General features: G+C 59.3%; 1 protein-coding gene across 1 annotated transcript in view; it reads left to right on the top strand.

The window, feature by feature from the left end:
- MYH9 (myosin heavy chain 9) overlaps nt 1–14,576 on the top strand; it is an 80,756-nt gene extending 66,180 nt beyond the window's left edge. The window contains 23 exon segments of the mRNA XM_020982493.2: nt 645–714; nt 1,913–2,073; nt 2,692–2,800; nt 3,077–3,208; nt 3,661–3,867; nt 4,534–4,671; nt 5,210–5,333; nt 5,790–5,961; nt 6,494–6,706; nt 6,873–7,017; nt 7,446–7,652; nt 8,923–9,027; nt 9,369–9,521; nt 10,179–10,427; nt 10,510–10,722; nt 11,154–11,366; nt 11,763–11,924; nt 12,127–12,468; nt 12,574–12,782; nt 12,872–12,980; nt 13,060–13,108; nt 13,111–13,231; nt 13,315–14,576. Of these exon segments, the coding sequence (XP_020838152.1) occupies nt 645–714; nt 1,913–2,073; nt 2,692–2,800; nt 3,077–3,208; nt 3,661–3,867; nt 4,534–4,671; nt 5,210–5,333; nt 5,790–5,961; nt 6,494–6,706; nt 6,873–7,017; nt 7,446–7,652; nt 8,923–9,027; nt 9,369–9,521; nt 10,179–10,427; nt 10,510–10,722; nt 11,154–11,366; nt 11,763–11,924; nt 12,127–12,468; nt 12,574–12,782; nt 12,872–12,980; nt 13,060–13,108; nt 13,111–13,231; nt 13,315–13,432 (3,721 nt within the window). The 3' untranslated portion in view covers nt 13,433–14,576.
- The last annotated feature ends 217 nt before the right edge of the window (nt 14,577–14,793 follow it).

Genomic DNA, 14,793 nt, shown 5'->3' with positions numbered 1-14,793 from the left:
GCGTATGGGGACTTCCCTTTTTCCTCATCATTGTTTAAGCCCAATAGTAGAGTCTCAGGTTCAGAGTGTGGACATTAGTCACTTTATTGTTATCATTCCAAATGGCTCTCCAAAATGATTTTACCACTTCACAGCTCCACCAATAATGTATTAGTGTGCAGCACTGACTGTTGTCATTTTGGGGGGGCTGGTAATTTTTGCCAGATTGCAGAGTGTGAGATGAGACCTCACACACAAAGGATCTGTGTTTGTTTTATGACTAGTGTTTTGGAACATTCTTTTGTGGGCTTGTGAATACTTGGGAAGTTTTTTTGAGAACTGTTTGCTTACATCCTTTGACGGCTTAGCTCTTGGACGCGGTCCCTGGCCTGTAATGGGGAAGGTCACTCACCATTCCTACCCTGAGCTCTTGAATCTCAGGTGAAGCATCTGCCATATATCCTCTTACCTGACCTCTTCTGCTTCTCTTTTTTCATTGGGAGATTAAAAAAAAAATTCCTTTGCTACAGTTTGGAAAACGATGTCCATTTCGCATGTGTTTCTCACACTCTTCTGTGCTTTTCACAAGTCTCTTATGGAATGCGTTAGAAATGAACGTGAACGTTATTGATCATCAGGGCTAATGTGTCTTTCTTCTCCTTCAGATATGAGATCCTGACTCCAAATTCCATCCCTAAGGGCTTCATGGATGGAAAACAGGCGTGTGTGTTGATGGTAAGCCAGGCTGCTAATTCCTCCTCCCCTTCCTCCTCCACCCTCTCTGCAGCCGGTGTGCTCAGAATGCCAGTCAGACCATGCCCGTTTCTCATGCTGTACCCTCCTGGGAGCACCACACAGAGTGTGACCTGTGACTCAGGAGATCCTGAGCTGGGCAGCAGCTTTGGAGATCCCCTAGACTGAGAGGAGGACCCTTGAGATCAAGGACATCCAAGAGTAGTGGCTGGGATTTGAATCCACACCACCTCCCCCCCCCCCCAAGTACTCGTCTGGCTATTGCTGCTGCTGCCAGAGCTGCTACAGGGGCTTCTTATGTGTGTATGGTCTTTTCATACCTGTGGATATTCTCATTGGAGGGAAAGCAGAAGAAGCAGTTATGGAGTCAGAGGACCTAGTTCGAAATCGTGCCTCTGGCCCTGCCTGTGGGACCAGGGGCAAGTGCTTCCCCTCAGTTCTCTCCTCTCAAAGGAAGGGACTCCTTGGATGTCAACTAAAGCCTGCAGAGAAGGCTGGGCATGTAATTGTCCCCATATTACAGATAGGGGAAGTCAAATGACCAGGGAAATGATCTTGGGCAGCAGGATGGGACTGGAACACTCCGTCCCAGCCTGCCTGCCTGCCTGCCTTCCTTCCTTCCTTCCTTCCTTCCTTCCTTCCTTCCTTCCTTCCTTTCCTGCCTCCTCTTCTTCTTGCCCTCCCATCCCAGACTGACAAGTTACTTGAGAACTAAGTGGTGTCAGTAAAGGGTGTGGTCATGGCTACAATAAGGGCTACAGAAAAGGGAAGACACGAGGGGATGAAGAAGAGGAGGAGGAGGTGCCCTCCAGTTAGCTGGCAGAATGCCAGCGAGACGGCCCGTAGCGTGGGCTGCCTGCCACTGCCCTGTTCCCTCTCTGGGCCATCAACAGGACTTCCAGGGTCTGACTGCAGCTTTGAATTGGGCAGAAGTGTCCTCAGGTGCGAGGGAAGGTAGAGATTTCCCTGCGGCCTCTGCCATCATTCTCACCCTTGCTCATGTGCCCCCTACCCCGGACTAGCCGTGCCTTTCCCCCATTCTCTGCTCCTTGGCCTGCTCTCTTAGCTTTGGGGAGTCAAGGGAGGAGAAGGGGGCCCTTGGATAGGCGTGCCTGGTGAGTTGGGCGCCAGGCCTCTGGAAGCCTGGCCCTGGAGTGAAGTGTGTTCTTCTCTTGTTTAGATCAAAGCTTTGGAACTGGACAGCAATCTGTACCGCATTGGGCAGAGCAAAGTCTTCTTCCGAGCTGGGGTGCTCGCCCACCTGGAGGAGGAGAGAGACCTGAAGATCACAGACGTCATCATAGGCTTCCAGGCGTGCTGCAGGGGCTACCTGGCCAGGAAGTAAGTGGGCCCCGGGCTGGTCCCTCCCTCCCTCCCCGCTGCCCGAGGTGGGTCCGAGGCCTTTGGGACAGGAGCGGCCTGCTGAAGGGGAGCAGGCTTGGCTTAGCTCCAGGCAGGGAGGGGCGTGCGGGGACTCTGGCTGATGGGGGTTAGTGTAGTGTGGCGACTGGCAGGACTTGACTTGGGGGGGCTCCGGGTTTTACTGCCATGTGACTTGCTGCTGTTGGGGCCACGTTCATTTTCAAAAACAAGTTGGGGAAGAATTTTTACTCAAAGCAAAGCCCAATCAGTAGGATGGGCAGGTTGGGAAAGAGGCTCGAAAGGCTCCGGGAGGTCTCCAAGCATGGGACAAACCCCTTCTGAGGGGCCGTGCCACATAGCTACCATTAGAGCTCCTGGTGGGATGAGAAGTCCACTGATCTTAGACCCAGTTAGGAGTGATGCTATACGGTGGAGTCAGAGCTGGGTGGGCCCTTTCTGTGTCCTGTGTTGGACAGTCGGTCACACAGAGGCTGAGGCCGTCCTGCCGTGCTGGCCCCAAGTTCATCAGTAAGGGAGGAAGCTCAGAGCCGGTGGGTGCCATGAGGGGCCGGCCTCACTCTGTTCTCCTCTGCATAGGGCCTTCGCCAAGCGACAGCAGCAGCTCACAGCCATGAAAGTCCTCCAGCGCAACTGTGCAGCCTACTTGAAGCTCCGCAACTGGCAGTGGTGGCGCCTCTTCACCAAGGTGGGGGTTGTGGGCATGTGGGCACTGGCCCAGCCTGGGCTCAGTGATCCTCCCTGGTGGATGCTGGGAGACGCGTTCCTAGCCCTTCCTCATTGGTTCCTCCAGTATTCGGGTGGGCCCGGTTACCTGCTGTGTGCCCGGCCACACGGCGACACACACACAGTGGCCACGCTGCTTCTTGGGTGACAGAAGCGTCCCAGTGATATATCTCCAGGAGTGAGGGTGCACCCCATCCTTTGAGTCTCATTCGGTCCCTTCTGATTTGACTCTCTTTAGGTCAAGCCCCTGCTGCAAGTCAGCAGACAGGAGGAGGAGATGATGGCCAAGGAGGAGGAGCTGGTCAAAGTGAAGGAGAAGCAGCTGGCTGCAGAGAACCGACTCACGGAGATGGAGACCCTGCAGTCTCAGGTGGGCGCGCTTGCAGAGCCTCTGGGAGGGGGCCTCCTGCATGTCACCTTGATTAGAGACGAGATGGCCCGATGCACTTCCCCCAGCAGACTGGCCTGTTTGTACGCTCTGCCCGGCTAGTCCGTTGTGCCGTGCCTCCTCAGTGTCCAACTCTTTCCCACTCTGATATTTTCCCCGGTGAGCAGTTTCCCTTTTAATCCTGATACGTTGGCTCTCTTCAGGCAAGTTAGATCTTCTCTGCCAGGCATTCCAGACACCCCACACTCCCGGGGGGCGCCTGGTGACGGCCCCCTCTCGGGCGTCGTCCTTCCTCTTGGTCAGCCTCCCCTCGCTGATGCCTGGGCCCTGCGGCCAGTGCTCCGGGCAGCTCCCTCGCAGCCACTGTGGGGAGCTGATGTGGGACAACTTGGGGTCGGTTTCTGGGGGTGACATGGGGGCGCATGTCTTGGCAGCTGATGGCGGAGAAGCTTCAGCTCCAGGAGCAGCTTCAGGCCGAGACGGAGCTGTGTGCCGAGGCCGAGGAGCTGCGGGCCCGCCTGACGGCCAAGAAGCAGGAGCTGGAGGAGATCTGTCACGACTTGGAGGCCCGCGTGGAGGAGGAAGAGGAGCGCTGCCAGCACCTGCAGACGGAGAAGAAGAAGATGCAGCAGAACATCCAGGTGAGGGAGCCCGGGGGGGGGGCGTGCCCAGTGCGTGTGAACACCTACTGCACGCCAGACACACACAACGAAGAGTGTGAACTGTCCCTGCCCGCAAGGAACTTCCATTGGGAAGAAGGAACGAACGAGAGGGACCTGGTGACACTTAGGATGATGGCTAACATTCAAGTGTGTATTTGTCATTGAACCCTGGGCTGTGACATTAGGTCATAGAGTGCCAAAGCCGAGAGGGACCTTGGAGGCCATCCGAAGCCCTTCCCCCTTGTTTTACAGGGAAGGAAACTGAGCTTCTGAGAGGGAAAGGGATTTGCCCAAAGAGGCAGTAAGACAGCAGCAAAGCTGTACTCCCACCCAGCAGGTCCTAAGAGGACGGTCCTTGTCATTCATGAGGGGGATTTTTTTTAAAAAGAGGAAGAGAAAAGAGACCTGTTAGATGAACCTCCCAGTGAAGGTGGGGGAGAGTCTGGACTCTTTTACAAGGGGTCACTTCTCATAATCTGGCAGGTCAGCTCAGCAAGCCAGAGTCTTGGGCCTTCTGCTCTGGGTCCCTTCAGAAGAAGGCTCTGTGAGCTCATGCCAGGCCTCTTGTCCCAAAGCCAGGACAGCTCCTGGCCATGAAGCCCCTGGGCTGGTGCTTCCTTCACTTCATCCTGGGGCTCTTTGCAGGAACTAGAGGAGCAGCTGGAGGAAGAGGAGAGTGCGAGGCAGAAGCTGCAGCTGGAGAAGGTGACCACAGAAGCCAAGCTGAAGAAGCTCGAAGAAGATCAGATCATCCTAGAAGACCAGAACTGCAAACTCGCCAAGGTGAGCGGCCCAGCGCTGTGCCTGAGTAGTGCTAGGAGACGGGGAGGCGGGCTGTGGCCGTCGCTGCAGGACTGACCTAGTGGCTGGTCCAGGGGTGGTCTCTGAAGACAAGCGTGAGACGGACCCATTGCACAGAGAGGACAATTAAGGCCTCACTTAGTCCATGAGACGGGAGTGGTTCTGTAGCCAGCAGAGCCCCAGCCCCACCCAGCTGGAGCAGCATGGTCAGGGCTGGGGGCCTGCTGTGCGCATGGCTCAGGAGGAGAAGGGGAAACTGGGCTGGCCTGCGCTGGACAGCCACCTTCAGCTACGTGAAAGGGCTTAGCCTTGTTCTGCTGCTGCCGTGGGCAGAGCCAGGAGCTCTGGGGGCCTTCCAGAGAAAGGTGCTCCCCTCCTGGGAGGCCTGGACTCCCCTGTGCCTTGGGCCTCACTGGGCAGGTTTCCTCCAGGAATTCTGAGGCCTAGAATATGGTGGCTCACAGGCTTTGGCCCAAGGTGGTTCTGCAGTGAGCCCATGCTTCCATGTGGCCCTTTGCAGGAGAAGAAGCTGTTGGAGGACAGAATCTCGGAGTTCACCACCAACCTCACAGAAGAGGAGGAGAAGTCCAAGAGTCTGGCCAAGCTGAGGAACAAGCATGAGGCCATGATCACGGACCTGGAAGGTGAGTCCAGGAGGAGCTGGGGGTGCGGTCATCCGGGCAACCGGGCCTTGTGTCCTCCCTCTGAGAGTCCTTTGCTCCTGGAGCAGAAGAGGCGGTGGTGGAGATGGAGAGCAGAAGACGTCACCTCACACCTTCTCTCCCTGGTGGGGTGGTCCCCTAACCCACTGGGGTCTTTGTTTCCTAATTTGTAAATTAGAAATAATGATACTCGCCCTCCCTGGCAGCCGTGTTAAAACACCCCCTGAGCACGAGCATTCGTATCATCCTGTCCAACACACAGGGCTGCTCTGTGGTTTTCATGAGGGTCAGGAGGGGGCTGTTTTCTGCCTGAGGGTCCTGTCTGGGCCCCCCCAGAGCCTGCCAGGCACGCGCCTCTTTGGCCATGAGCCTCGTGGCCTGCGGTCTCGGGTTGGAGCGTCCCAGAATGAGCCGTCGGTCCCTCTCCTCGCTCCTCAGAACGCCTGCGCAGAGAGGAGAAGCAACGGCAGGAGCTGGAGAAGACCCGGCGGAAGCTGGAGGGAGATTCCACGGACTTGAACGACCAGATCGCAGAGCTGCAGGCGCAGATCGCAGAGCTCAAGATGCAGCTGGCCAAGAAGGAAGAGGAGCTCCAGGCTGCCCTGGCCAGGTGAAGCTCGAGTGCACGCGGCAGCCCCACAGAGCCTTGTCCCCGGGCTGTACTGTAGATTGAAGTACAGTCAGCAAGTGGCCCTAAATAGCGATTACAAGGGACTGAGGAGGAGGAGGAGGAGAGGCCTCAGAGGAGGAGGAAGGCACCCCCGAGTTGGACCAGAAAGGAAGGAGGAGGGGAATCAAGCAGGCAGACGCGGGACGCTGGGGGGAGGGGGTCCTTTTAGACCCAGAGACAAGAGGATCGGACCAGTGTGGGTAAGGGGAGTCTTGTTGGCCAGGACAGAGTGGCTGGGTCAGGGGAAGGGGAATGGCACAGGGTGCCAAGGCTAGCCTTTATGTAGGAAAGGCTGAGTCCCAGCCCTGAAATTGGGGGTCTGTCTTTGGAGCATGAAGTGGATGCTGGTCTCTGCCATCTCACTGTGGTGTCTTGGGGCTGTCTTATTGAGGTGTGACCAGGCCTCTCCCGGGGGCTCCTGCAGCAGAAGGGTGCCCCGGCCCTGACGTGCTGCTGCCCTGCTCTCTTGCAGAGTGGAGGAGGAGGCGGCCCAGAAGAATCTGGCCCTGAAGAAGATCCGCGAGCTGGAATCCCAGATCTCTGAGCTGCAGGAAGACCTGGAGTCCGAGCGGGCTTCCCGGAACAAGGCTGAGAAACAGAAGCGGGATCTGGGCGAGGAGTTGGAGGCTCTGAAAACTGAGCTGGAGGACACCCTGGATTCCACCGCCGCCCAACAGGAGCTCAGGTGGGCAGAGTGGTCTTAGCTCTGTGCTCGCTAAGGCCAGGCGGTGCCTCCCACATGTCAGCGAGTGTGCGCTGGGGCGTGGGAGGGGCGTCCAGGGCAGCAGGGGTCCCCTCTACAGGTCTTCCTTAGGAAGAGACAATAATGGGACGGACCTTTCTCTGCCCAGGTCAAAGCGGGAACAGGAAGTAAACATTCTGAAGAAGACCCTTGATGATGAGGCAAAGACCCACGAGGCCCAGATCCAGGAGATGAGGCAGAAACACTCCCAGGCCGTGGAGGAGCTGGCCGAGCAGCTGGAGCAAACCAAACGGGTATGAGGATTCTGGGCGGCTGGGTGCACCTTAGATCCCCCATACCTTACCTATGAGAAACCAGGGTCCCAGGGAGGTGAGGTCAGGGCCGCGTCGGTGCCCCGGCCTGTGCTTCCAGACAGAGCAGTGCTCCCTCCCACTGCCCTGCTGGCTGTATTTAAAGGTGGCTCCGCAGGGTGGCACCAGGGGCCTCAGATGGGAGGGCAGCCTTCCTGGAGTGAGATTCAGCTGAAAACTGGGCGCCTGCTGTGCTGGGCCCTGCTCAGGGAGGGTGGGCACCCATGGTGGTCAGCCTCTCGTGAGGCCTTGGAAGCCCTTCAGTGCTCTGATTGCACCACGTTTATTCAGGAAGGCTTTTGGAGCACTTCAGGCCTGCCGCCCTCCAGGCAGCCCATCCATCCTCCTGACTCTTCTCCTGCCCTCCCCAGGTAAAAGCCAACCTGGAGAAAGCCAAGCAGGCACTGGAGAATGAGCGGGCGGAGCTCTCCAACGAGGTGAAGGCCCTTCTGCAGGGCAAAGGGGACTCAGAGCACAAGCGTAAGAAGGTGGAGACGCAGCTCCAGGAGCTGCAGGTGAAGCTCACCGAAGGCGAGCGGGTGCGGACGGAGCTGGCCGACAAGGTCACCAAGCTGCAGGTGGGTCTGCCCCCCGGGGCCAGTGGGGGCCCGGCTCTGCTCCTTGCCCTCGGCCTGCCCGATTCTCAGCCTCCCTCACTGCCCTTTGCAAACACGTTCACCTCCCTCCGCCTCCCTTCAAGCTGTGCTTCTGTGTCTCCAGGAAAAAGCTCTTTACCCTTTTCCTCACACTGAGACTGCTCCAAGGTCACCATCATCCCTTTTTTCCTAAATTCAGAGGCCTTTCCTTGTCTTTTGGCTCTGCCGAGCACTCCCTTCCTGCCCCAACATATGGGTGTCCCCCAAGCCTCTCTGGGGCCCTTACCTCTCTCTGCGACCTCTAATCTCTGTGCTGGTGACTCCTAGATGGACTTGTCCCACATCTGTGGCTGCCTGCTTCTTACCCCACCCCATCCACCCCTCACTCTGCCCACCCCTCTAGCTGGCAAGTTCCTTCCCACTCTGTCCAGTGTGCCCTGCCCTCACCTTATTTCAGGGCCTTCTCATTCTCTTCGTCTCACACCATCCCATGCAGTTGCCAAAAGGCAGTTCCTAATGCCTGGTTCTGCCTATCAGTGACTTCCTCTTACGACTCAGGGAAGAGACAGATACCCATGCTTGGCACTGAAGGCCGGCCACCACCCCCACCCCTGGTCTCCTGCAGCTCAGGAGTGAGCGTGATATGCAGGGCCAGGCTGATCCAGGCCGGAATGCTCTCCATCCTTGCCTTTTAGAGGGCTTTCTTAATTTCCCAAGTTGTCCTGTCCTGCACACTAGCTTGTACTTTGGGGGTGCTCAGCCGTGAGCAAACTGTACCCCTGGAGGGTAGGGACAGTGCCAGGCACAGAGCAGATGCACAATAAACGCTGGTTATGCTGTGTTTGGTGTTAGGCCGGCCTCAAATCCCACTTCTGACACATCCTGGCTATATGTCACCCGGGGCATCGAGATAGGGAGTTTATATCCTAGGACTCCTGTCCCCCAGGGGAGCTCCAGGATGTGACTCTTCTCCCTCCCACCCCTGTGAAGGAACTTTTTTCTCCGGTGGGGAAAGAAAAGAAAAGCAAGGCCCCTGTGACAAATGGGCATACTGAGGCACAGCTCATTTCTACATTGGCCACATCCAAACACGTGGGATATTAAAGGAACTTGGAATGGCCTTTGGTGGGCACTTTGCTTTGACCCGCTGGTGGCCCTCAAGGAGAGCGTTGCCTTTGGGAGGTTTTGTTCCTGGCATTTGTGCTGGGTGACTGGGCTGGGCACTCACTGGGCACCTTCTCTTGCATGGCAGGTTGAGCTGGACAACATCACGGGCCTCCTTAATCAGTCTGACAGCAAGTCCAGCAAGCTGGCCAAAGACTTCTCTGCTTTGGAGTCTCAGCTTCAAGACACACAGGTGAGTGGGGGGGCGGGCTCACGCGCATGCCCTCGACATCCTCACTTCCCACCTGATGAGGGGGGGAGGCAGGGCTGGGGCAGGGCCTGTCCTTTCTCCTCACCAGGTCACTTGGAGGTCACCTTGACTGGCTGCCTGGAGAGCTCTAGGCCATGGGGCCCTGGAGGGCAGATCCATGAAGCTCTCGGTGCCCAGATAAAATGGGGAGCAGGTGCTGATCTGCCTCCCTACTGAAACCCTAGCTCTGGCCCTCTCCCTGCCAGTGAACTTCCCCTGAGTGCAGATTTATCATGGAGAGCAGAGCATGGGAGCCACTGTGGCCTGTCTCTCCATGTCTATAGGAGCTGCTGCAGGAGGAGACTCGTCAGAAGCTGAGCCTGAGTACCAAACTGAAGCAGACGGAGGATGAGAAGGGCACCCTGAGGGAGCAGCTGGAGGAGGAAGAAGAGGCCAAGAGGAGCCTGGAAAAGCAAATCGCCACCCTCCATGCCCAGGTATAGGATGCCAAGGCCAGAGGAGGGAGGGCAAGGGTCCGGGGAGACCTGCCACCCTCTGCTCCCCCATGGAGCTGTGATTGTCTTCCCAGCCCCCATCGCCCACCCCAAGGGGAGCCTGTTGACCTGTAAACCATAGGTCCCTGCCCCCCAGGAGCCAGCTCTAAGAGGCCCGCTTCTCCCCTTGGGAGGGCCTGAGAGCTGCCATCACCCTTGTCTTGGACTGGGTGGGATTTTGTTGGTTTGTTTCTAAAGTTAGAAAAGGGACTGCCCTGTGCCCAGGGAGAAAGAAGCCAGCTTTCCATTATGCACCAGCCCCCTAGCCCTGGCCCTAGTGGCCAGCCGTGATGTGAAACCAGGTGGTAAGAAATGACATCGGGCAAGTGCCAGCCTCAGCCCCCTCGGCCATTGGCAAAGGTTGGTCTCTGGCTCCTTCTAGCCCTGACTCAGGTGAAGAGATTCAGTGCTAGGTGAGAGTCAGGCCATGTGGACTGTAAGGAATCTTGGCCCTGGAACCCTGTGTCGGGGCTTCACAGACCAGGATGTCCTGAAGGCTCAGCCTTCCCTGGGGCTGTGATCCCAACCCTGGCGCAGGCCAGCCTCGGAGCATGGGCATGAGCACGCTGATCACACGTGTGTGCGTGTGCCTGCCCACAGGTGGCCGACATGAAGAAGAAGATGGACGATGGTGTGGGCTGCCTGGAGTCAGTGGAGGAAGCCAAGAGGAGGCTCCAGAAGGACCTGGAGGGGGTGAGCCAGCGCTACGAGGAGAAGGCCGCAGCTTACGACAAGCTGGAGAAGACGAAGACGCGGCTGCAGCAGGAGCTGGATGACCTCCTCGTCGACCTGGATCACCAGAGGCAGATCGTCTCCAACCTGGAGAAGAAGCAGAAGAAGTTTGACCAGGTGAGTGTGGCGGCCCCCTGCGGGAAGGGGGGGCACCGTCCACCTGGGGCCTGCGAGGCGCTGACGGCCTCTCCTCCCCCAGCTCCTGGCGGAGGAGAAGACCATCTCGGCCAAGTACGCGGAGGAGCGCGACCGGGCCGAGGCCGAGGCGCGGGAGAAGGAGACCAAGGCCTTGTCTCTGGCCCGGGCCCTGGAAGAAGCCATCGAGCAGAAGGCCGAGCTGGAGCGTCTCAACAAGCAGTTCCGGGCAGAGATGGAGGACCTGATGAGCTCCAAGGATGACGTCGGCAAGAGCGTGAGTCGCTGGGCTGCGGGGCCCGGCTCCACAGCAGACAGAAGGGATGACGGCGGGGGGCCAGGGTGCTGTGCCGTTCTGCTGTAGGGAGGCCTGTTTCCTATGGGGAAGTCACTGTCTATGCAGTCATAAACCTCCAGGCCCTGACTTGGGCTCTGCTTCGGTCTGACTGCCGCAGCCCCACCATTCCAGCCCATCCCGCCTCCCAAATGAGTGTCAGGGTGTGAGCAGATGGTGCACTGGAAGCCAGTGGCGGGGCGGTGATTTGGGGGCCACGGTCTGAGAGCTGAATCCCAGCGGTGACCACTGCGCAGATGTGTCTGAGCTGAGTCAGTGACCTGAGAGCAGTGGGTGTCCCTTACTGCTTTGGTCACCTTGACGTGGGCTTCCTGGGGGCGGGGAGGTACTCAGGCCACACCCTTGGCCCGCAGGTCCACGAGCTGGAGAAGTCCAAGCGGGCACTGGAGCAGCAGGTGGAGGAGATGAAGACCCAGCTGGAGGAGCTGGAGGACGAGCTGCAGGCCACCGAGGATGCCAAGCTGCGGCTCGAGGTCAACCTGCAGGCGCTCAAGGCCCAGTTTGAACGGGATCTCCAGGGTCGCGATGAGCAGAGTGAGGAGAAGAAGAAGCAGCTGGTCCGACAGGTGAGGCTTCCCTGCCCCATCCAAAGGCATTTTGGAATCTGGGCCCCGGGTTCAAATTCCAGCGTCTGCTCTAGCTTCCTGGGGGGCCTAGGATGAGGCGCTCGGTCTCTGGGGTCTTTGCTTTCTCCTCCCATTCAATGGGAAGAGCCCTGCTACCTCCTGTAACAGGCCAGGTGCGAGGCGCTGGCAAAGATCCCCTCTTCTGGAGGCCTTTCTTGTTCTTTGTGGCCCCATCCCTCAGGTTTTCCGTTGTGGCAGATGGGGGCCCTGCCCCATCACTTCCCAGCTTGGCATCCTCCCCCCAAGAGCTGAGGTTGCCGGGGGCCTGACGTGGGCAGCACTTGCAGCCCGGCTGGCGAGGTGGAGTCTCAGCGTCTGTTCTGTGCGCCCCTCAAGGTCCGGGAGATGGAGGCTGAGCTGGAGGACGAGCGGAAGCAGCGCTCCATGGCCGTGGCCGCCAGGAAGAAGTTGGAGCTGGACCTGAAGGACCTGGAGGCCCACATTGACTCGGCCAACAAGAGCCGCGACGAGGCCATCAAGCAGCTGCGCAAACTGCAGGTGAGGCTCCAGGCCTGGCTCCGTGCCGCCGCCCTAGCACCGGGCCACGGGCTTAGAACCGGGCCACAGGCTTGGCACTGGGCCACGGCCCTAGAACCGGGCCATGGGCTTAGAACCAGGCCACTGCCCTAGAACCGGGCCACAGGCTTAGCGCCGGGCCACGGCCCCCGCACCGAGTGTCCTCTCCCTCCTTGCCCCACAGGCCCAGATGAAGGATTACATGCGCGAGCTGGATGACACGCGGGCTTCCCGAGAGGAGATCCTGGCCCAGTCCAAGGAGAACGAGAAGAAACTCAAATCTATGGAGGCGGAGATGATCCAGCTCCAGGAGGAGCTGGCGGCTGCCGAGCGCGCCAAGCGCCAGGCCCAGCAGGAGAGAGACGAGCTGGCGGATGAGATTGCCAACAGCAGCGGCAAAGGAGCGCTGGCCCTGGAGGAGAAGCGGCGCCTGGAGGCCCGCATCGCCCAGCTGGAAGAGGAGCTGGAGGAGGAGCAGAGCAACACGGAGCTGGTCAATGACCGGCTCAAGAAAGCCAACCTCCAGGTGTGTGCCCGCACCCGGGTCCACATCTGCCCCGCTCGGGCCCCTCTCCTCGCCCCCCCCTCTCCCCAGGGCCCGCTCTGGGCTGACCCGCCTTCCCGCCTCCAGATTGACCAGATCAACACTGACCTGAACATGGAGCGCAGCCACGGCCAGAAGAACGAGAACGCACGCCAGCAGCTGGAGCGGCAGAACAAGGAGCTGAAGGTGAAACTGCAGGAGATGGAGGGCACCGTGAAGTCCAAGTACAAGGCATCCATCACCGCACTGGAGGCCAAGATCGCCCAGCTCGAGGAGCAGCTGGACAATGAGACGAAGTACTGGCCGGCAGCCGGGGGGGGGGGGGAAGGGGGGAGGGTCCTCGCCCGGGCCTTCTTGCTCACCGGCTCTCTTTCCGGGGGGACAGGGAGCGCCAGGCGGCCTGCAAGCAGGTGCGGCGGGCTGAGAAGAAGCTCAAGGACGTGATTCTGCAGGTGGACGACGAGCGGCGCAATGCCGAGCAGTACAAGGACCAGGTGGGTGCCCCTCTGTCCCCCTCCCCCCCGGCCCCCGCCGCACACCCCCGACCCCCGTGACCGCCCCGTGTCCTCGCAGGCCGACAAGGTGACCGTGCGGCTGAAGCAGCTGAAGCGGCAGCTGGAGGAGGCGAGGAGGAGGCGCAGCGCGCCAACGCGTCCCGCAGGAAGCTCCAGCGGGAGCTGGAGGACGTCACGGAGACGGCCGACGCCATGAACCGCGAAGTCAGCTCCCTCAAGAACAAGCTCAGGTGAGGCCGCTGGGCCCAGGGCGGGGGGGGGGGGTCGCCCCCAGCTCCTGAGCAGTCCTGGTGATGCCCCGCACCTCCTCTAGGCGCGGCGACCTGCCGTTTGTCGTGCCCCGCCGGGTGGCCCGCAAAGGCCCCGGAGAGTGCTCGGACGAGGAGGTGGACGGCAAGGCGGACGCCAGCGATGCCAAGGCTGCTGAATAGAAGTCCCGCCACCACTCAAGCTGGCGCCGAGCCTCCCTGTGCCCCCCCCCAGCCTGCTGTGATGGTGCCCTGTCCTGCTCCTCCCCTCCCCCTCTCGTACCTTGGTGCAGGCCCTTGGCTTCCTCTCCTGCTGCTCCTCCTCCTCTTCCTCCTCCCCTGAATCGCATACCAAAGAGCCCAGGCCTGGGGCCTCTGGCCTGACGCGGCCGCTCTCCCCCTGGAGCCCACGTGCCAGGCAGGCGTGCTGGGGACGGGGAGGGAAGGGAAGATGATTTTCTATTCATCTGTTTTTCTTCAAATCAGAGTTTTGATAGTGACAGTCCTAGGACGGTCCCTGGCACCCCTCCCCCCTCCCCCTTTGCTGTTGGCAATCACATTGGGTGACCTCACAGCCCAGACCCATGGCTGCAGACGGGAGGCCTCCAGGAGCCGCTGCCAAAGTCATCAGCCCCCTTCCTTGTTCAAGTGCAATGATCATGCTCCCACACCCGACCCCCGAGGAACCCACTGGCTTAGGGCGCTCCGTCCCCCCTCTGTCTGGCAGGGCCCCGCAGGCCTAGGGGGCGGGGGCAGGTGGAGGTGGCCCACAGCTCCCTGTGGCTTTTCCTGGTAACTCTTGGGGACCAAATCGCTTTAAGGGTTAAAGGACACCTCCTACCGAGCCTGGCTGCGGCGGTGCTGGAGGAGAGGGCCGGAGGCCCCCCCTGCCCCCTTTCTCTCCGCCCCCAGGGAAGGGGGAGCTTTAGCCTGCACAGTGTCCTGTCTCTCTCAAGAATAAAAGAAAGGTCTTGATCACTGCCTTCCCCCTGGGACCGCGGTTCTAGGGGAGCAGTCTGCGTTTTCTCCACCATACACTGGTTGCTGGATTTACCTGTATTCGTAACTGTATCATACGTGCTGCGTTACTCAGACTTACCTACCTATGAGCAAAGAAAACTTTAAAATTAAAAAAAAAATCATCAGCCCCACAGACCATGAAATATATAAAGCTATATACATCATGCCTAAGAGCTCGGAGGTCAGGTCCCAGCGGCTGTCACGGAGAAATCCAAGCCCCGCCCATTTTTTATATAAGAGAAGTGCCTTAGTGTATGTCGCAGCCGCTGTGCGTCTCAATAAAGAGCACCGTGTGCTGCAGAATGTCCACCACGCGTCCCGTGTACGTTCTTGTGTGTTGGCGTGTGGAAGGGAGAGGGTGTTGGGGGGGGGCCGCCCGGGGGCCTTGCTTCAGCCTTCCCTCCTCTCCCTGGCCGTGGGTAGTGGGGGAGGCTCCCTGAGCCCGGGGTGGGGAGGGGGAGACGAGGTGAAGGAGGGAGGGAAAAGAAGCTTTTGGGGTGGGGGGAGGGGCAGATTAGACCACA

Source organism: Phascolarctos cinereus, unplaced genomic scaffold, assembly GCF_003287225.1.
Source record: "Phascolarctos cinereus isolate Bilbo 61053 unplaced genomic scaffold, phaCin_HiC Scaffold_1;HRSCAF=81, whole genome shotgun sequence".
NCBI lineage: Eukaryota > Metazoa > Chordata > Mammalia > Diprotodontia > Phascolarctidae > Phascolarctos > Phascolarctos cinereus.
The sequence above is the reverse complement of the archived record's forward strand: the minus strand, read 5'-3'. Positions and strand labels throughout refer to the sequence as shown.